We start from the raw sequence: 21706 nt of genomic DNA on the forward strand, positions 1-21706 counted from the left end.
ACAACAACATAAAAAAAAAACTGAACCAAGAATGACAGATCAAACTCGAAAGCTGCCATTTTTGTGGGGGCTTTTAGGAATCACTTTTCACCTATTAGATTTTACGCTTTACAAATAAACCAAAGTGCATCCATCACACTAGTTGTATACAGTGATGGTGAGTAATGGGCTCTCTTGTTTTTCATGTGCATTCAGCCAGTAACATGAGAGCAGATAGGACCCTGTCAGTGGCATCACGATGTTTGCCCATACACAGTTGCTTGAGGGTCATGCTGTTATCTTTCAAAGCGGATTTTCAACTTCAGTTGTCCCTATTAAACCTAACATACATTAGAATGGATACATATTTTACCTACGGTTTGCTATTCGCCTACTTTGCCTTGCCTGGACTTTTACTTGGTGATTTAGCTTTCCGATGTCCAAGTTGCACTGCAGAGCGTTTAGCTGTGTGCCCCAAGGTGACATCAATATGTGCAGAAATAGTTAGAGAACCAGGTTGTGGTTGCTGTCCAGTGTGTGCCAGGCTGGAAGGGGAGCTTTGTGGGGTCTACACACCAAGGTGCTCCAGTGGCCTGAGGTGCTACCCCGGCACAAATGCTGAATTACCTTTGCAACAGCTCATACAGGGTTTGGGTCGATGCGGACAAAAAGTGGACTTGGTTGTCGTGTCAAGTCCGGAACAGCAGGAAACAAATGGTAAGTTCTTTAAAACATTAAAGATGCACTCAGTAAATTTTATGTTAAAAATGGATCATATTATGTAGTGTACATTTATTGGTGTAAAGTCTTGCTCAAAATGGACAATAAACGCATAATTCTGCATTTACCTTGAGCCTGCTCCCATATAACAATTCTGCCAGTAGCTAAAGGCAGTTGTTTTCCTATTCACCTGCTGCAGGATACCTGCCCATCACCTATATTAGCAACGAGGTGCTGCATTTAGCACATACGGATACAGACATAGTAGTCTTCATATTGTTGCATGTATGAAGACATTTAATCAGTCAGGCTCCCCCCCTACTACTGCTAATGACTACTTATAAGGTTCCAAGAATAAGGTCATAGGTCAAGGTCATAGTGGTCATAGGTTTACAGGTCTACATAAGATTGTTTTGAATTAACATAGTGAGGACATGTTGGCAATTGAACTAAATAGCAAGAATACACCATTATTAAACTTTTTTTATGGTTGTGTTTAGACTCCCATAGATTTTGGTTGCATAGACAGGTTGTGGTCTGCCTTAATAAAACAAATGAAGTTAACCAAAATGGTTTTCTTGCCTAAGTTTAACCACACACGCAACTCAAACTTGGCTCTGCTGTGTGACATGCATTTCATTCATACAAAACATATGTTGCATTGAAACATAATCATCCAGTGCATTATTTCCATCCAAAACTGTATTCAAGTTTACAGTTGCATGGGAATATTATTTTTAGTAGGGTTGTTATATTAACACTTTGTTGATTTCCCCATAATATTTGAAACAGGAAGCCATTTCTTGCTTTATTTCAACATGAAGCCAGAGCTTAATTGTGACATTTTACCTGCTGGTTTTAATGTTTTGGTGGACAGGAGAAAAAAGTAATGCTGACCACGATCTACAGCTGTCAGAACAGTGGAACAGCACATTACATAGTTTGTTGTGTGTAGAGCTGTGTAGATGAAGACTGGTATCAGAGTCCATTCTGACGCCTGTACACCACAACTATGAAAACCACAAGGCGGCTGATTTTTTATAGTACTGTAGTTATAAGGACTTGTTCTGTAGATTGGGAGATTAGATATCTGCCAAGTAATTTAAACTCTCCCAGAATTAATTGACCTGTAATCACACCTGAGCAGTTTGTTAACCTTTTCCCTTAAAACACAGAACCTTCACAAAAAGCTGCACACTGAGTCCTAACTGTATTTTCAATGCAGCACTTTTTTATGTCCACATCTACATCAAACACATGTAGTCCCAATAACATCACAAGAGAAAAAACCCAACATTGTTGCGGGGACATAGAACTGTCAAGCTTTGCTCTCCCACATTATAGTTATTGGGGACAAAAGTTGCTATTGATTCTAGAAAATGAATGTTGACATATCTATTGTGTTTGGCAGGCAGTGGCAGGCCCACATCTGTGAGCGCACACAAGCAGTATCCCTGCGATGAACCCATAACACGTCTGTAACCCACATATCCTTGATGCTCTCCTACTAGAAGTGTCTCATTTTGATGAAGCATATTGTTTCTGCTATTTGAGAAAGTCAATTAAAAGAAAACCCAAATGTTCCAAAGCTATTTAATGTCAATGGAACTTTGGCATGTTATAAATTTACATCACAGACATTCCTTTGCTAAATGATGTTATGATGTTGGGAAAGTTGTAGATCTCCATTCTTACAGATTGACAGCTCTTTTGTGTTTCTAAGGTCACCTGTGGGAGCAATGTCCTCTGGAAGGTCTTGTACTGAAAAAAACAGTTATTTTCTTGTAGAAATTACTTAAAGATTTATTTGAAAGAATTTCACAGACATAAAGGTTTTAGGAGTGAGAATAGTAAAAACAAACATTTCAATTCGCTTCACTTCACTCTGCACTCTGCTTCAGTTGAGACTGGGTTGCCCTCAGTTCACTGTGTCACGCTTAGCTTTTCAAGCGTGAGTGAATACTGGCTATCAGATGACAATATCCGTATCCTTTGTACCCATTACAATGCAGATTTATGAGGCTGTTTCCTACAGTTGGTTGACTTTAGATTGTCACTTCGAAATACCACTGTTCAGTTGAATGAGAACAGCCACGTTCTGCATTTTTGTTGCAGTTATCTGGTGTGATTTGGAGTTCAAATGGCCATATTCTCACTAAGCTGAAGTAAACAGCATGACTGCCTGAGCAAACAGTCCAAAGTTCAAATTAGCCATTCCAACTTTGTTTGGCAGGGGCACACTTTCTATCTCCTTACAATATTCTGGAATTTTTTACTTTCACAGTGCTGATGTCATTAAAATGGCCTTTATCATTCCTGCCCCTGATCCACTTTATCCTCTGCACTTTGTTGCAGTGTACAATGTTTTATATCCACAACAGAATACTTCTAATCTGAAAGGAATGTAACTATTCGTTCAAATTTTCATTGAAACTATTTTTGGTGATGAGTGTGAGCTCCAGTCTCTAAAATGACAAATGAATCCTGCTATGAACTCTCCTGCTTGAAGTAAGGCAGGTGTGAAGCATCTGTCAGTGACATGGCTGCATCATTATACAGCAATTTATTCATTAGGAGTTAACATTTCAACATGCACTGTTATTATGAAAGGAAGGTCTGTTGAGCAACAGCTACTTGTTGTTCAATAAATAAATCCATCCAATATACCTGGAAAGCTGCAACCCAAAACCCAAAACCTGCACATTTTAATACACAAATACTTGTGAGGGAAAGGCTGAAAAAAATCGGTGAATAGACTCAACTTAATTGGGTCACGTCATGTCTAATTAACACTATACGAGTAAATATTTGTAAATAAAATTTTTATCCCCCATTTACAGTAAGTGGTGACAGTGGCCACCACTTACTGTATTAGGTGGCAGTTGATAGATACAAATGTCAAAAATCAGCTCGGATCTCCTCTTTGAAGCTGTAAGTTTATAAGATATTTTTTTGCCCTGTTAAAAACAAGTCAAAGTCAAGACCTGCATTAATAACAACAACACGAACATTTGGTACAGTACACTTGCATTTAAGAATAGCAGGTACCTGTTTCTGTAATTTTATGTTTTAAAAGAGTCTTAAATTCATCCAAGGAAATGAGTCCAGGAAGTTGTAGAGAACTCTGAATATGGTTCAAGGACCATGGAGCAGCACAGGAGAAGGCTGCTTTGCCAAGTTCCATGTGAATTCTGGGGACTTTATCATTTACGGAACATGTGTTTTTTGAGGGCTTTGTTGGGATTTTACTACAGAAACAAAAGTAGTTTGTCATCTATCCAGAAACCCAAATACTTGTATGATGATACTTTTCAAATAGTACCACGTCCTTTACTTTGTATTCCTGGATGATTGATGACAGTTGAGCGAGCTCTGGTAAAAGTCCAAACTTTTAAATTTTTAGCATTAAGGACCAACTTTAATTGAGTTATTCATGACTGGAGCTGTTCAAAAGCAGATAGATGCTCATTGACAGCCTGAGACAAAGAGGGGGCATTTGAGTAAATGACTGTATCATCTGCATAAAGTTGGGTTTTTACACAATTCAGGAAAAAACAGAACATTGAGGGACCCCATTAGAGAGTCATAAAATCTGATCGATGTCCATCCGCAGCAACACATTAAGTTCTAGCTGTAAGATAATTTCTGAACCACTGAATGGTCAGATTTGACATGCTAATATGAATCTGTTGAGCAGTAAATCAATCTTTGTTATATCAACAAAAAGAGCAGCACAATGTTTCTTCTGCTCTAATGCATTATAGATGTCATTAAGCATAGACACAGTTGCAGTTATTAACTGCCAGATTTAAAAGATAAGTTATCTAATTTAAGTTATCTGCTCCAGGTGGTTTTTTTGGATTAAGAGCATTAGGAGCACTTTCCTTATTTCCTTAAATGGAAATAGTTTGAAAAAAGAAGCAATTTTGTGTCTCAGCAGTTGGATTTGATCGTGAATTACTGTGAACACCTCCTGCTGAAATAAAATGCTCACTGAAATATTTTGCAATGCCTACTTGGGGTTGAATTTCATTTGAGTTGACCATATTTTTCTGGTAACTGTGATTTAATTTTAGCATTGAATAAAAATTTTATTTGTTTCCAAAACTTTATTGGGTTGTTGTGGTTTTCTGAAATAGAATTTAAATAGTATTCTGATTTTGTTTTCCTATTCTGGATTGTGCATTTGGTTCTTAAGGCCCTAAAAGTTGTCCATTAGTAGAGTGAGCTTTGGCCCAAATTGTATTTCTTTCCCTGATTAAATTGGCCAGTTCGTCTGTTAATCAGGGATAGCCTTTTGCTGATGTTCAAAGAATTTTTATAGGGACATATTTGTCAAAAATTGCTTTAAATGACTTGTAAAAATGACCCCAAGTGAACTTCACACCATTTATTACACTGACTCTACTCATATCACATTTGTACAGATCATGAAGGAATTCTTCTTTCTCAAAATGTTTAAAGTATCTTTTAAAACCATAGCAAGGTTTAGTTTTAAATAGTGTGAAAATCTCTTACTGTGGAAATTGCACAATGACCACTTACATCATTGCAGAATACTGCAGTCGATATGTATTTATGGGGTATGTTTGTAAGTATTAGATCTAGTAAGGTGGCTTTATTTGGATGTTAAGGTTTGGGTCTGGTAGGAGCATTTATAATTTGGTTTAAAGAATTACATAATTCCTTAATGCCATCAGATGCAGAGGAGGGCCAGTCCCAATTAACATTACCCATGAGGAGAATCTCAGTATCCCAGAGACTTTGTAGGACCTCAGACAGTGAGGATAATGTTTTTTCTTATCAGCTGATGGGAGTCTGTAACATCCCACTACAGTCAAGTCAAGATTTTTACTCAAATTGACTTTAATGGCGAGCAGCTCAAATTGTCTAGCGTTGGAGACAGATAGCGGCACAGAGCTAAAAAATCTGGATTTAGCATAAATTGCAACCCCACCTCTTTTGCTTATTTGGTGAGATTTATAAATACGTAGCCATCAATAGCAATCACATCATCTGATGTTGACTTTTTTTAACCATGTTTCTTATAGGATCATTATATCGCGTCAGCAGTAAGAACCCAGAGCTTTTATCATATCTACTTTAGGTAAAAGCCTGCTAACACTGAAAAGCATAAAGCCTAAACGTAATCAAAGTTTAAAGTCTTCTGGTAACAACATATTTTGTGTAAAACAAGAAGTTTGCTGAATATTTCCTGATACCAACAACAGCAAGAGAGTAAGATGTTTGAGCTTCTTTGTACAGAGACATTATCATTGTTTATAGTGTGCAACCTTTCTGTTGACAGATTAAAAATGTCGTTCAGAGTATTTCCTTGTCTTTGCATATTAGTTTTTGCTTTAACCTGGGGTGGATTACATTGTGCAAATGAACATTGTCTCTGTTAACAGAAACGTGTGCTCCTGAGGCATCAAGTAGTCCAGAATACCATGCTTACTTGTATTTTGAGTACTGATGCAGGAAGTAGTGTACACGTTGTGTAGTGAGGTAGATGTTAAAGAGCAATTCACACCTTACCCTAAACCTCTTGACAATCACATAGAACTTATTATCGTTCATTTAAAGTAATAGTATGGCAGTAATTCACGACCTTTTACTTTTTGCATTATTCTCCCATAAACTAGTGGGGACAGAGCGGTTGGAAAGAGCGGGATGTAAACCTCCGACCTCGTTAGGCGGACCCTCTACCAACTGAGCCACTGCCGCTCATTTTTGTCTAGTATTAAGTAACATTATTAAACCCTAATAATAATTTTCATACTTCAAATGAACCCACATGGTCTGAATTTAGCTACTGAAAGTTCATTGTTGATACCGATGTCATATCGTCCACCTTCAACCTGTTTTAGCTCCTTCAAAGACATTGTTTTACAGATCAAGGGTTTTTTTATTGCTTTGTACTATCCCACTCCACTGAGTTGTTAATAAGGTAAAGTGGTAACTGTATTAATATTAAAAATGTCTAATTAGGTTTTGCATTACTTGGGTAAGGAGTCAATGCCAACACTGCTCAGACTATGGATGCACATGCACTTTTCTTCATGCTTCAGCTGGGGATGTTGCACACAATGCAAACTACAAAGCATAATGGCAACTCTGGGTAATAGCAAGAGCAAGAAGTGCAACTTTGATTTTGTTGTTTTTTATTTGAATTTTATTTTTTATTTGAAGTTGACAAGTCAAATACTGTACCAGAAAGTATGAATTGGCAAAAATGGTGTGGCAGTCTGGGTGGTGGACAGTTGCAGGTAAAAGTCTGATTTTAATGCAGGAAACTGGATTGTTCGCCCTGTCAGACTTTTAACATTTGCCTGATCACATATAGCCACAGTTGTTTGAGAATCCCCCAAGCTTCACAGATGGGTCATTTGATACGGCTGCTACAACCACATGCTACTGTATGGCCTTTGCTCAGGTCCGTCTCACTTTTAGGTAATTACATAATGGTAAATTGGTATTTTTTCCCCTTTTAAGCCATGTAAACTATTGTACTGCTCATTCCTTTCTCCAGTTATCAGGATACCACTCCCCTGCATAAGCTCTTTATCTATTCCTCTCCCTCCTGTTGTTGGTGGTCTAAGACTGCTCTTATTGCCCTGCAGGTGATCGTAAGCTGAGACTTGCTCTTTCTCCTTCGCTCACCCTTCACAGGTCTTTAATTACACTATGTAGAGGTGTGTGAACATAGTATGTGAACATCACACATCCTCAAGAAAAAGGTGAAGCTTTAAGAGATCACTTTGGGTGGGAGCTGCATGCTGGTGCTTGCAATTCTGAGAAAACTCCCCCCAAGGTGCAAATAATCCTTAAGAGGTTCATGTTGAACAGTGACACGTTGCTTAATAGGATTCCAATAATGAGCCATTATCATCCATCGCAACAAGCAAAAAGTGTACATTTTTATTTTGTATTACTTAATTACTCAATTCTAAATTAACATTCATTGTGTAAAAATAAAACATAAATTAATATCTGTACAAGTAAATCACCTTGACTTTGGACTACACATATTGTTTTTTACTCTGTAGGAGCAGCAACTGCAAAGCAGTTTTCCCTCTAAACTACAAAGGCAACTTCATCTGGTTAGTATGATACACACACAGGCCCATGGAAGAAAAAGTGACATGGAGAGTTGAAAGACCCAGCTAACCGTAAAAGGTTTGGAGGGGATCTCTGGCTAGACAAAACCTTCTTCATTATTCAGTTACTTTTTGTACACGTGCCAGCAGTAACGTGTTTGAAGTGGTCAAAGGCTTGAGAGCAACCATTCACACTGACAATGGTTTAAAGTACTGTAAGGCCACTTTCTTGGCCTCAGAAGTGGAGGGACGTTTCTGAGACACAGCCCTGATGTATACAATAACAGGGCAAGTACATTTATGCTAAGTAACTCAGGAAAGACATTACTCATTCTGTGCTATGAGAGAACTGTGCAGGCATTGCTCAAAGGCAACACTAAAAGCCAACACTCCCAACAGCTCGAGACAGGTAGTTTCTATGGCACTGAAGTCAGAATCAACAACACAGCATTAGGATGACAGCTCTTGGCTTATGATGAATTTTTCTTCTCTCTGGAACATGCTGTCCTGAGTTTTTTTTTTTTTTTTTTTTTGTAAGTGTCTATAGTAGACAGTGTTTATAGAAAATCTTTACAATTTATCAATGTTTAAAGCTCAATTAGCTTCACAATAATACAGCACTCCTGCTCTATTCAACGTTGCCTTTTAATAAATAGTGTATATTGTGTGTGTCAGTGTAATATATTGTACTAACAAATCACTTTAGCATTTCTGAAGGCAAAGGAAAACTACACTGTTTAAGTGTTTTTATATATGTTAATAACATATTTCAATCAGTTTGAATCCCCCGCTGGCTGCAGCATTTGTGTTTGCAGTTGGCATGTGCTTCTTGTGCTTGTGTGGTTTTCCTCCAGATTTGCTCTTGTTTCCTCCCACAGTCCAAAAACCTGCATGTTAGGTTATATGTTACTCTAAATTGCCAGTAGTTGTGAATGTCAGCGTGAATGGTTGTCTGTGTGTCTCCCTTTGTTGGCCCTGAGATAGACTGGTGACTTGTCACGGGAACTCTTGAACTCTTGCTGTATGACACGTGAGATAGCCCCCCCCCGCATAGTAATAATAATAACTATGATAAATTTTAGCATGCTAACAGGCTAAACTAGCATGTGGAGCATAACAAACAACTATATTTTCTGTCACTCAAACTGTTTGGATCACGGGGGGCTGGAGTCTATCCCAGCTGTCATTGGGCGAGAGGGACGTAAACCTGGACTGCTCCAGACTATCTCAGGGCCACATAAGCGCGGGTTACGGATATTTGTATTTGCCTGGTTTTGTGGCACTTGCAGAAAATAGACGTCATCAACACGCCCGCTCACTCATGCTAAATACTCTGGAGTATTACCTCCTCTATTCACAAATGAGCTCGGGTTGGAGATAATTTGTACTTTGCACTGTAGGGAGCTGGCTGGGTAAAATGAATAATGTCAGGGGGAACAGACTGGGGCGTTTGCAGTCATACATATCCCCCCTCGAGACAAAGTCTGGATAATGTCTAAATTCCAGTGCATGTCTGAAAGAGGCTTCTATACACAGAGAGACAACCATTCACACACACATTCACACCTCTAGACTATTAAGTGTCACGGATTAGCCTAACATGTATGTTTGTGGACTGTGGGAGGAAAGCGGAATACCTGGAGGAAAACTAATGCAAGAATGAGGGGAACATACACATGGCAAACATGACTTGTCAGACATCAGCATGTTCACATTTTTAGTGTAAGTACAGAATGCTAGCAGCCTAACACCCTCATGCTTTAGTACAAAGCTGGCATTAGATTCCAAGAACTGGGGTAGGTGGTGTTATCTAAAAGTCTGTTTCTACAGTTGATGTGCCCTTCCCTTTTCCTTAACCTGAGTCTAAACATATCTCTAACCCCAAGGAGACATCTCCTTTGAATCTTAACCTGACCCCAACCTTGCTTTAACCCTGACCAGTAGACTAATCTTTGCCTACTTCTGGCATTGAATCAATGGTGTTACATAATTTTAGCTTTTGAGGTTCCCACAGTCATCCTCCCTGTTTTTCCTTCCTGTGATGATATAAAGCCAATTTATAAATAAAAAAAATAAAACCTGTCAATTCAAAACATCTTATTTTCTTACTATGTAATGGTCTGCTATTTACCCATTCACACTCAATCACACACACATTCATACACCGATGGGGGAGCTGCTATGCAGCTGGCCAATTCTCACTGGGAGCAACTAAGTTGGGGTTCAGTGTCTTGCTCAAGGACACTTTGACATGTGACTGGAGGAGCCGGGGATTGAACCAACAACTGTGAGATTGGTGGACAACCGCTCTACCTTCCTGCGCCACAGTCTCAAAAGCATTGTAACATTTTGGACGTCATATGCAATTGACCCTCGGAAAGCCTACATTCATCTTCGAAACAGAGGAAACTAAATTGAAAGCGGGTCAGCCAGATCAAACTTAAATAGACCCCAAAAAAATCAGACCTGATCCAAAATGCAGTCCACCCAAACAGACTCTAACAGACAGACACCAACATCAACATGATGCACCACCTGATCAGTCAGTTAACAAGCATCAATATAATCAAACTAATGTCCTTAGAGTAAAGACACATCTTTACAATCTAAAGTAATGCATGTATATCCTCATGAGTTCTAACATGACATGCAAATTGAATATTTGTAATGCTGGCTACAGTATGATTGACAGGTGTCAGATCAGGGTTGTGTAGCTGCAGCCTGATTAGAGAGCCCATGCTGATGTCCTGTTTAATATGTGCAAATGACTTCAAAATTAGAATTACAACATTGCACTTGTAAACCTCCACCAAGCAGTCAAGGCGCAGTTTACAGCTGAGCCTGTCCAGACTCATTTTCTAATCAATTCATCCAAGTCCCAGTCCGAGTGGACATTTGTGATTGATGTTATCGAATTCCCTGCAGTTGTTTCTCATATTTTCCAAGCTGAGGGTGGGACAGACATGAGGTCAAAGTGAACTTGACCTTTGAGCACCAAAGTCAAATCAGTGGATGTTTTTAGCAGCTTTCAAGAAATGTCCTTTACTTGGTCCTGAGATGTTTTATGAGAACGGGACATATGAAAATATGCCTTTTAATAGTGTGCAATGAATCATGTATTTTATTGAATTTCCAAACATTTTAAAGAAACAAATATGAAAAACATCTGACATGTTAACACAAAGACATGAAACACAGTCCCATGGTTAAAATCTCTTTTGAGTTATACATTTAAAACTGAAGTTGTGAGACTTGTGCATTTTGGGACAAAGAACAGCAAATGTAGAAAACACCAACATAACTATTTGACATTTGTTTGGACAAGAAACATCATGCCACTAAAAGACATTTCTAAAAAGGTATGAGTGCAAAACTCTCCTTTTACACTTTTCTAGCCCAATTAAAAAAATTACACTGAGAACAAATCACATTATTTTACTTATCAGCAAACTTTTCAAGCAACAGACTCTCCCCAGCTCTTAAATTCAGTCATTGCTTTGGTGTCAGAGTAACACCAAGCCCAATAGCCTGTGATGCCGTGATAGGTTGACTGTGAAGCGCTCCGTGTATTTGTGCTTTACCAACAGCCAAATGTACCAAATGAGCCCTCGTGAATTCATTCACCATCCTACTTTGCCTAAGCCTGTTCTGAATTATCTTGTTAGCTTGTTTTTGTCCTGTGCCCCCTATCTCCACCAAATGCTGAACATACTCTTGTATAACAAGCAACAGGAAACACTGCGAGTGACCCCACCGCTCAGACGAGACCCATGCCAAGTGCATCATAATCCCTGTGTTATGACAAAATGGCCTGGATGTAGCAAATTGCTTTTTCACAGAAAAGATCTTAGCTAGTTTGTTTGCACTCGCCATAATAATTACAGCCATTGCAACGCCTGACCGTCCAGCATACTATTAGTCACATGAGGTATATGAGGGACACAGGATGCCTTAAGGACATGAAGTGACTTCAGCTTGTAATTCCAGGGGAAAACAATGTGTAAAATGACCCATTATTAGAACAGTGTTTGCTTTTAATAGCAGTTTGTGATTAAAGAATAGGTAGATAATGTGTAAGTAGGACATTGTTTTAGAGTGCAGCAGAGATGGTGAGGTGGTTTTATGCATCTGTGTGTGTAACATCTGTCATTACCCAAAAGCAGGACACAGATAACGTTCATGCTCAAAGGACTACATCAGGAGAAGGACTTGTAAAAATCTACCAAGTATGAATGTTACACTGGGATTAAAAATGTCAAATGTCCGATTAAGTTACAATAGGTTTATTTGGACCCATGAGCATGTCTGTTTTCAGGATCCTATTTACAGATGCACCACATCAACTCATAATTTTGTGTTTATTTGCTGCAGAGGTGCATGGGACTGAGATTCCACTCACCAGGAGACCTGCCTTGGAGATTTGGCCTTGGCAGGAGTCGGCCAAGATCCAATTTGAGCGCAAATTCAAGATGAAGACATATCATGCAGAGGAGCCTCAAACCCCAAAAGTGCCTCAGGTGAGCACAAAACATAGTACACACAATTTATTTAAAGAAAGAGGTGTAAGATTAAAAATTAAGTCCAACAAGACAGTCAATTTACTTGTGAAATGCAAATCATTGCAGATTGATCCACTTGATCGGAAATGCAGAACAGGGGTTTGCCCTTCTTCTAAACCTATGCATTGTTACACTAGCAGGTTTTTGTACACCAGTAGTTTCTTATTATACACTCTATTAGCAAAACTGTTTTCCCTCCTTCTTTTAACCACTCCTGCTGCACTCTTATTGGCTTGAGATACAGACACAGTAGCAAGAAAATGAATAGTTCTAAAAAAAAAACTAAAAATACCGACGTCATGTGTCATGAGTCACAATGAGCCTGTAACATGTTATTGGCCCCAGTAACCCATTACAGCAGCATTTCAAATTTAACTGTAGTTGTAGAGCACGTCAAAGTGGGTCAAATGCTTATTCTGCTTATCAAAAGCAAGGAGTGACAAAAAGGACAATAAAATGCTGTGTGAGCAAAAATGGCTGGTTTAGTAGTGCCCTCCTCTGGGCACTCTTTCACTCACAAACTAACAAATGCACACTTACACAAGCCCACCTCTCCGATTTGAACCCTGACATAAATCAAAAATAAGTTTGGACTCTATTGTAAACTGGCATATCTAGTGGGGGCCAGGTTTCTGATCACAGTCTTGGACAATCAGAGTACCTGATAAAAAGTTCAAGCTGTATTAATCAGTGAACAGATATACTCTCCTCACCAAATGCAGGTCTCATGTTAAACACTGATAGATTTTAGACTAAAAAAGGATGGTTTTCCATATTCAAATGGACTAAATTATGTCTGAAATGGCTGAAACTATATCTGCCATTAAAACATCATTATCTTCAAGCCCTTAACACAGGTTCCTTTAGTGTGCAGTGCTGCAAAAAAAAAAAAAAAATGTGTTAAACTTATTTTAAAGTGTATTTCCTTAAAATTAATTAGTGAAAGAACTTTGATGTACGTACGACTTTAAAGAAAATGGTTCAGTTATAGTGGAGATGACTCACAAATAGCAGTGACTGGAGATTACAGAGTGTGTGTACTGTTGTACTGCTGATTAGTGTATCAAACTGCATTGTTGTTTTTTTACTTAATACTTTTTGCATGTGAATTTATGTATAGGTTTGGATATATGTTTAATTATGCTTATTTTTTACTTTGTCCTGAGGAAAAAAAAACATAGGAGAGAGGAGACAAAACAATTGTGGAGATGATCAGGAGTAACAAAAGAGAGAATGCAGTATAAGCAGCTGGGTGGAGGTGGGGGTGTGGGGGTGTGGGGGGGGGGGGGGGGGGGGGTGGTCAAGCGTGGATGCACTTCGTTGTGAGTGGCCCACGTGAGGTCAGATAATGTACACAAAATACATATATATCAGAGCTGGGGTTGGTGTCAGCCCTTATGTCCTGAGAATGCAGACACATAAAAGCTTACTTTCCATTTGTCCATCAAATGCAATTTAATTTTAATTGATTATTTAAAAGTGTTTTCTTTTTCTTTTTTTTACCGTTTGTCGATGGTTTTCTTTTCCATTTGCTTCATTAAATATTCTTGATACCCCAAGGGGATTAAATAAATGTATAAGTCTACAGTAATTGTGCTTTCTGGACACTAAAAGTTTTGATTGATATTTTAAATGAATCTGTAATTTCACACTCCAAATGCTAGTGACAGAGAATGCTCCTGCATAAGAAAGACGAGTTGTTGAAGGTCGGCGACACACCAAGCCGATGTTGGCCCTTCATTTACCATCCGACAGCCTAGTTTTTGCTGTCTCTCCTGCACCATTACTAAACACACGTGTACTGGGGGATTTTTAGCTGATTCTGTTGAATTGGCAGTGGTTCAATCAATTAGATCTTCTGACAGGCTGTTAAGCTGAACAAATGCATGCAAGTCCAAAAGCTGAAAACACCTGCCGTTCTCACTCTCCATAGACACTTCATAACTACAGCTGCAGTCAACATTATTCAGCCCCCATTTTCAAATTAGATGCATTAGTAAGATTTACTTGCAGCTGTTTGCCATTGACAAATCAAACAACAAGTTTAAATAGCTTAACACAATTTAATTTACAAGTGCTTGCTCTTGTTTATGATGAAGTTTGGTTTGATTCTGCTCTAAACGCTTCTGTGGCTCCAGAGGAAGGTATCTTCAAGTGCACCTCGGCAAGAAGATATCACACCAATAAATGGGCTGTTATTAGTTCCTATCAGCTCATAATTATAGTTCAGTAAACAAAATTGTTGCCCATAAAGTTGGAATAAAATCTTTTTACCTCTTCTCATTAAATGATTGTGACAAGGTGATTTATTTTGTAAAAGATAGTGTATATCTTCTAAAAACTTTAACTTTTGATCAGTCTCTTCCAAACATATCACAGTGAAAATTAAAACACAATTAACCTTTATAAAAATGAGGAATGTGTCCGAAAACAAAATTATTTCAACTTATGGGCAACAACGTACTATGTCCTAGTAGGTTAGGTAGGTTGGTCAGTTGGGTTTTGGGCATGATTCAGGTTGAAACACAAACTGCTGTGCCCCAATGCTTCCTTTACTTTCACGCCAACCCATTCACTGCAACCTCCTCTGCAAGCAAACTTTCTGCTTTTAAACTATGCAACCAACAGCCACTCCTGCCTCTGTCATACTACAGCCACTAGATGCCACCTTCATTTCAGACCTTTGGAAGGTAAAATGTCACTTACTGAGCCATAGCTATGGGCCGATAATAACTGATCATGGTACCTCGAGTGGTGTGATAACAGTCCACTGACTGTCCTCATCTCTTCTTGGTGTTAGCTGCTACAGGCTACATCGACTGTTACTGTACATAACAAAACAACCAAAATAGTTTGCTTTGGATAAAAGCATCTGAGTGAGTGACACACATCATTTAATCAGACAAACTGGGGTCTGGTTGCACACAGTTACAGTATGCAGAAACAGAAAAGGATTATGGAAGCCCCCTTTTAACTGTAGCTGAACCTTCTGAAGCGTATCCCTGACGCTGGGTGAGAGGGAAGGTAAAACCTGCACTGGTCATAGACACACAGTGACCTTTCTTCCCAGGAAAGGAAAGAATAAACACATACATTAATACTGTGTGGTGCAAAAGGCTTGGGAAACAAATTACCTATCCTTCAAAGTGTAGGAGGGAGTAAGTCTGGAGTAAAACTGGAGGGTGCATGTACTAAGGCATAGATTTATGAGCGTCTTTTTCGTGAGAGTTAACCAAAAAAAGGAGTCAAAGACAGTAACACAATGTTAAAGAGAGAGCCAGAGAGTGCGGTCGAGTACTTTTCATCCATATGTCCAGATGTCTGATAAGGTCTGTGGCAGACTGCACCTCCTCCCGCCCTTCTCTCTCATCGTCAGCCAACTAATCATAAGACTGCACCCCTTTGATCCCACAGGCATCCTGATACCCTTTGTGTGTGTGTGTGTTACAGTGTGTATGCATGTGCATGTACGTGTGTGCACATCCATATAGTGTATGTTTATGTGTGTGTATGTGTGTGTATGTGTGCTTGGCCATGGCCACCTGCTGAGCTAAGCAGTCTGGCCACTCACGTTCCACTGCACCAGACACACATCAATAATATTGGCTTAACGTTCTGCTTGCCTGACTGCCCCCTATAAAAATCTTAGCTATAAATGTGTGTGTTTGTGACATTTTTACAAGACACACAGTATTACAGTACAGTGCAGAAGTATTTTATTTCGCCATTCTTTTTCTTGGACACAGCACATAACACATGACACAGCACAAAGTCAAACTTCTCCTTACTTTATTTCTGGTCACATCTAAGTACATGTGTGAATCCTCTTTGTTAGTTGCTCAGTAGTTTATGTCATTATTAGGGCGAGTATGAATAATTGCCTCCTTCCTTGTCCTGTCAGAATTCCTGTCAGCGGGAGCTGGACAAGGTTTTAGAGGAGATCTCCAGAATGACCTCTGAAGATAACAGAAGCCCACTGGAGAACCTGTACGGGCTCAAATTTCCAAACTGTGACAGAAGTGGAATGTACAATCTCAAGCAGGTGAGTCACAGACACAGTGCTGGTCTTGCAATAGGCTGTTTTGTACACAAAGCAATATCTGAGACTGTTATTACAAAAATTAAAACCGAATTCAACACTGACCATCAGAAGCCTCTAAAGATTTTAAACTCCTAAACACTGCTAATGCTTGCTGGGAAGTCTACTAAGATGCTATTTTTGTTTCTTAACAAAAAAATTTTATTCAAATTAAATGAACACGATACCATGGCCAAATTTACATCCAGAAATTATTTTCCTCAAAATTCTACAAACAATACCACATGATGATAACGTGAAAGAAGTTTATTTGAAATAAAAAACAATTAATTTACATGTACATAGGTATTTATGGCCTTATAGTGCTGGTGCATCCTGTTTCCACTGATCGTCCTTGAGATGTTGAGTCCACCTGTGGGAAATTCAGTTGATTGACTGAGTAAATGAGAAAAAAACCTAAGGGGCGACTGTTGCACAGGGAGGTAGAGCAGTTATGCACCAATCTCGCAGTTGTTGGTTCAGTCCCTGGCTCTTCCGGTCATGTCAAAGTGTCATTGAGCAAGACACTGAACCCCAACTTAGTTGCTCCCAGTGAGCATTGCTGCATAGCAGCTCCCCCATAGGTGTGAGTGTGAATGGGTGAATAAGAAGCAGTGTAAAGTGCTTTGAGTGCCAATAGGTTCAAAAGTGCTATATAAGTGCAGACCATGACCAAGAACCAAGGTGACCAAGAATGTGATGGTCACTCTGAAAGAGCCCCAGCCTTTCTCTGTGGAGAGAACAACCATATCTGCAGCACTCCACCAATCAGGCTTGGACGATAAAGTGGCCAGACGCAAACCACTCCTCAGTAAAAGAGACATGACAGCCCGCCTGAAGGACTCTCAGACCATGAAAAACAAAATTCTTCGGTCCGATTGAAAGATTGAACTCTTTTGCCTTAGGGCCAAGTGTCATGTCTGGAGGAAACCAGGCACCACTCACCACCTGGCCAATACCATCCCTACAGTAAAGCATGGTGGTGGCAGCATCATGCTGTGGGGATGTTTTTCAGCAGTAAAACTGGTAGATGAATGCGGCAATGTACAGAGACTTTCTTGATGAAAAACCTGTTCCAGAATGCTCTGGACCTCAGACTGGGACAACTGTCATCTTTTGGGACAACAGGACAATGACCCTAAGCACACAGCCAAGATAACAAAGGAGTGGCTACAAAACAATGGTAAAAGTGCTGTGAATACTTTCTGGATGCACTGTACTTCCCTAATGTATACACACATAAACAAATGCATTATTTAAGCATATGTTTAGGAAAATAAAATAAATAAAATCACACACATCTAAAAAACTATATACACCGTTTCAGTAATAGAGTGAGACATTGCACTTTGACTCAATTTGGCCCCTGATACTGTAATTTGTGCCACGGGAAAAATGACACACATGTATTCATATTTCATTATTCACTTCACATGATGGATAATTCATCTAACGTTTTCTGTAAACTCATTTGTCATGTTTTAAAAATCAAAGGAACAATGCGTGACACAGCAAAGCACAGCTGCTCTTCACACAAATGTCACAATACTGGCCACACCGCAATTCAGTGATGTCACAGCAGGTGGTTTCCATCCACCGTCAAAGACAAAACACCTGCTGTGACATCACTTGTTCGGGTTTGGCCGCAGTCGTGACATGAGTGAACGCTTTTAGCCCGTAGAGAGCAGTGCAGCAGCAGTTTTGTGCTTTCTGCGAGATTCACCAACTGCTTGCTGTATCACGGTGAACAGTAACACGAGCACAAAGAAACTCAAGTGTTTGCAGAGGTCATCAGGTTTCAAGTCGTGCTAGTAGTGGATTTAAGTCAGTATTACCATGACCACCGAGTGAAGGAAAAAGCTTCGGTTGTGATCGCTATCGTGCCTGCACACGTGACGCAATTAGGTTTTCAGTTTCATCTTCCTTTTCCTCCTTTTTGCTTTTCACCTTTTTCATTCCTTGACCTCTGTCTGACTTCTCACACTCTGTAAACCACACATTGTTTTGTGGAGTTCCCCCTCTTCAGCCTGACTCAAACACTACCTCCCCCTCTGGTTTTAAAACTCACATACACCCTCTTCCACCTCTATTTAAGCAGTCTGCTCTTACAAACACAAATGCGTGGAGAGATGTTGTCATCATGAATGAGGCAACAAGCTTCTGAGCTCAAGGTTACAAGGCAATAAAACGGTTTGGCGTACTTCATGGGAAGACTTTTGTTATGCCCGAGGAACAAACTGGGCTTCCGACTTGGGGCTTGAATTGGAAATCTGCTCACCCATAGAAATCAGAGAGAGGAGGACAAACAAGGTTACATATCCAGTGTTTTCTTACAAGGATAGTAGAGCAGAAAAGAAGATTTGAACAGGTGCCACAGTTTCCTGAAGCAGGGCTCGCTACTACTCAGCCAATTTTCATCAATGGTCACAAACAACGGCATTGTTTTGGACTAGAGTCCTTGGTTCCCAGGGAGGAACACTGTACCACCTCAACACTCGGCTCCCTTTTGGAGTTGTCCCTCCTCCGCGCGGTAATTACTGTAACTGTCACTTTTTTTGTTCTTTTTCATCGAAGGAGGAAAATGGAAAGTCTTTTCTTCACCCCCAACTCTTCATTCTTTTCGCGGTCCCCTACTCGGCCGCCCCGCGTGCGTGGCGTAAACTGTGTCCACTTCAATTACGACCTCATTTCTGAGTAGAAGGGGGGGCTCTGCGGGGAGGCTGGTCTGCTGGCATGCTCTGTGTGTTTGTGTGTGTGTGACGGCATGTGTGGTTGTAGATGGATTTGGGGGCATAACCTGAGAGTGGGCTGTGATTGGGTGAGTGTTGTCCCACCCAAACCATAGCCCTCACTGTCATCCAATGGTCCATCGCCACCAGAAGATAACACACATACACACACACTCACACAAACACAGACACAAACGCAAATCCCGAGCCACCATACACCACGCTTCATTAACGCACCCCTGCTTCCCACTGTGCATCCTTATCCCTCCCTCTTTTATTCCAGTGTTTTCCAACTTGTCTGGTTTGTGTTTTTCTTCCCTCTCTCCAGTGCAACATGTCCACCCATGGCCAGCGTGGTGAGTGCTGGTGCGTTAACCCCATAACTGGGGTCCAGATACCAGAGACTCCTAAAGTCAGAGGGGACCCCAATTGTAACCAGTTTCAGGAGGAGCTCAGAGCGATGCCCACTGCAATAACCTCTCACTAGCAGCATACATCGTGGCTTCGATGGGTTGTCTTCAAAATCCAGAATTTGGGAGGATGTTTCCACTAATAGCATTAATTTATAAATGTGCATATGTTTTAACTGACACCACAGTGTAAAGCAAATTAGGCAAAGGGTAAAATAAAAAACATGATGTAATCTATCAGTGTATATACACAATATTGGAAAACATTGTTCCCACTTTTCTAGAGTTTCCTTTGAATTCTCTTCACCAGCTCCCCAGGAGCACCAGCTTTACATTACATAAACTAATTAGATTCATCAGCAGCTTTAAGTTAAACTTACTGATGATGATTCTTGAATAGAAGAGCAGTAACCACGCATGGCAGGCCTTAAAGGCATAAGGTGCTTGCTTTCACACTAGATCCCTTATCAGCCTCAGTCAGGGAATAGTAACGCCAGATTTGATACTAATGTTGGAGCGGAACTGCCAATGATCAAACTTACTTTAAGCAAACCAAGCAAGCCTTTAAAATAGAGTGTTTGATATTTGATGTCTCTCATCTTATTGTGTCATCTTCATGCATCAAGTTTGCTTCCTGCATTGTTTGCTGTAAAATCACACTGAATATGAAGGGGTTGTTTTATATTTGCAATTTTTTTGACATGTCACAGAAAATGGGTCGTTAAGTTGAACTACAGAAGTAAAATATAACGCCCTCCAACTTGTTGTTGTTGTTCTTGTATTTTTTTTTATTCACTATCAACACTTCTCAACTCCAAATAGGGTGTCACTAAAGGGAACAGGGTAACTGCTGGGTGGCATTGTTCCTATCACTAATGTGTGTGTGTGTGTGTGTATGTGTGTGTGTGCACCTATGTGTTGCGAGGGTTGCTAATGATGTGTTGACATGATGAGGGATTAGAACAGGGAGGGGGCTGACATTGACAAATGTGATACTATGGGGGTAAAAGGTGTCTAGGAATAAACCAACCAGAATACGCTAATGCACGAAAACACACAGATTATAGACTAAAGAGAGCTAACAGACATGAAGTTGTAACAAAGGGATGTGTGGGGTGCTTATATAAATTCTGAATGCCCAAGACAAATATTGGTTCAGCGTGATGGACTACTGTGATGAGGTGTAGCTTAGTACAATATTGCCTCACTCTTATGAGTTAATGTATTTTTACCATCCAGTGTTTCAACCTTCAGGTTTGATGATCCTGAATTATTTTCAAGCATTCTGGATTCTAATGATATAGTACAGTTTATAACACAGTCCAAAACTTCTATTTTTGTTACACGTATTTGGTTCCTAATGGCACTACAATATCAATAACTGCAATGCACCCTGAATAATATGTGGATTTTTCTCCCCAATACTCCTAATTACATAAACAGTTATTGTCAACTGAACTTGAAGCATTGATTATTTGTCCTTTTTAGTGCACAGTTGTTGCTCCCTTGGTCATGTTTTCTGCCAAAATACCTATTGGTTTCTACTGCTACTTATGTAGCAGTAGAAACCAATTAGTATTTATATTTAATTATCTATAAAACTTTGAGCAGCAAATATTTTGATGATGTGAATAACAGTGTGCATAAGGGACAATTACATTTGGCAAGAATTTCTTTACAGTAAAAGGAGGATATGGATAGTGTATTGTATTAAGAAAATCTCTTTTGATGGGTCTTGCTCCCAGCAGGAAAGCTACTTTTTAACGATGCAAAAGTTAAGACACATGTAAAGTTTTATGTTAAAAAGCCTGCGTAAATTTTATCTGAAGCTGAAACTGCAAACACTCGCAAAAGTCCCCAACAAAAGTCACCATCGATTTGCGATCAAAATGATTCATGACCTGGGTGCAAAGAAAGGCTACTTTGAAGTTCTGCCCAGAAGTGTATCATATGAGATTGTTTCTGACTGGCTTTGGCCCTGTAACCCTATACATGTGCCAGTGTGCCAGTTAGCTGAGGAGTGGTCCAAGGGTGCAATTAATCACGCTGAGCAAAATATGAACACTGTTACTGCTACAGCTTTACAGCTTTGTTCACTTTTTGCGACACACTTTCTTTTCTAATTTCTTTT

At 39.7% G+C, this 21706-nt stretch overlaps 1 protein-coding gene across 1 annotated transcript; it reads left to right on the top strand.

The window, feature by feature from the left end:
- Positions 1-255: 255 nt before the first annotated feature.
- LOC137133532 (insulin-like growth factor-binding protein 2-B) lies at positions 256-20335 on the top strand. The gene is made up of 4 exons (XM_067517234.1): positions 256-696; positions 12171-12316; positions 16260-16400; positions 19494-20335. Exons 1-4 carry the CDS (start codon positions 270-272, stop codon positions 19650-19652), a joined length of 873 nt encoding a protein of 290 aa, XP_067373335.1. The 5' UTR covers positions 256-269; the 3' UTR covers positions 19653-20335.
- The last annotated feature ends 1371 nt before the right edge of the window (positions 20336-21706 follow it).

Source organism: Channa argus, chromosome 9 (genome assembly GCF_033026475.1).
Source record: "Channa argus isolate prfri chromosome 9, Channa argus male v1.0, whole genome shotgun sequence".
NCBI classification, from domain to species: domain Eukaryota; kingdom Metazoa; phylum Chordata; class Actinopteri; order Anabantiformes; family Channidae; genus Channa; species Channa argus.

What these genes read in the sequence shown, in the direction of transcription:
- LOC137133532 (XM_067517234.1), top strand. Translation starts at nt 270, where the DNA reads ATGCTGTTATCTTTCAAAGCGGATTTTCAACTTCAGTTGTCCCTATTA. An exon ending in GGAACAGCAGGAAACAAATG is followed by an intron (nt 697 to 12,170) that starts GTAAGTTCTTTA and finishes TATTTGCTGCAG; the next exon opens with AGGTGCATGGGACTGAGATT. An exon ending in AAACCCCAAAAGTGCCTCAG is followed by an intron (nt 12,317 to 16,259) that starts GTGAGCACAAAA and finishes TTGTCCTGTCAG; the next exon opens with AATTCCTGTCAGCGGGAGCT.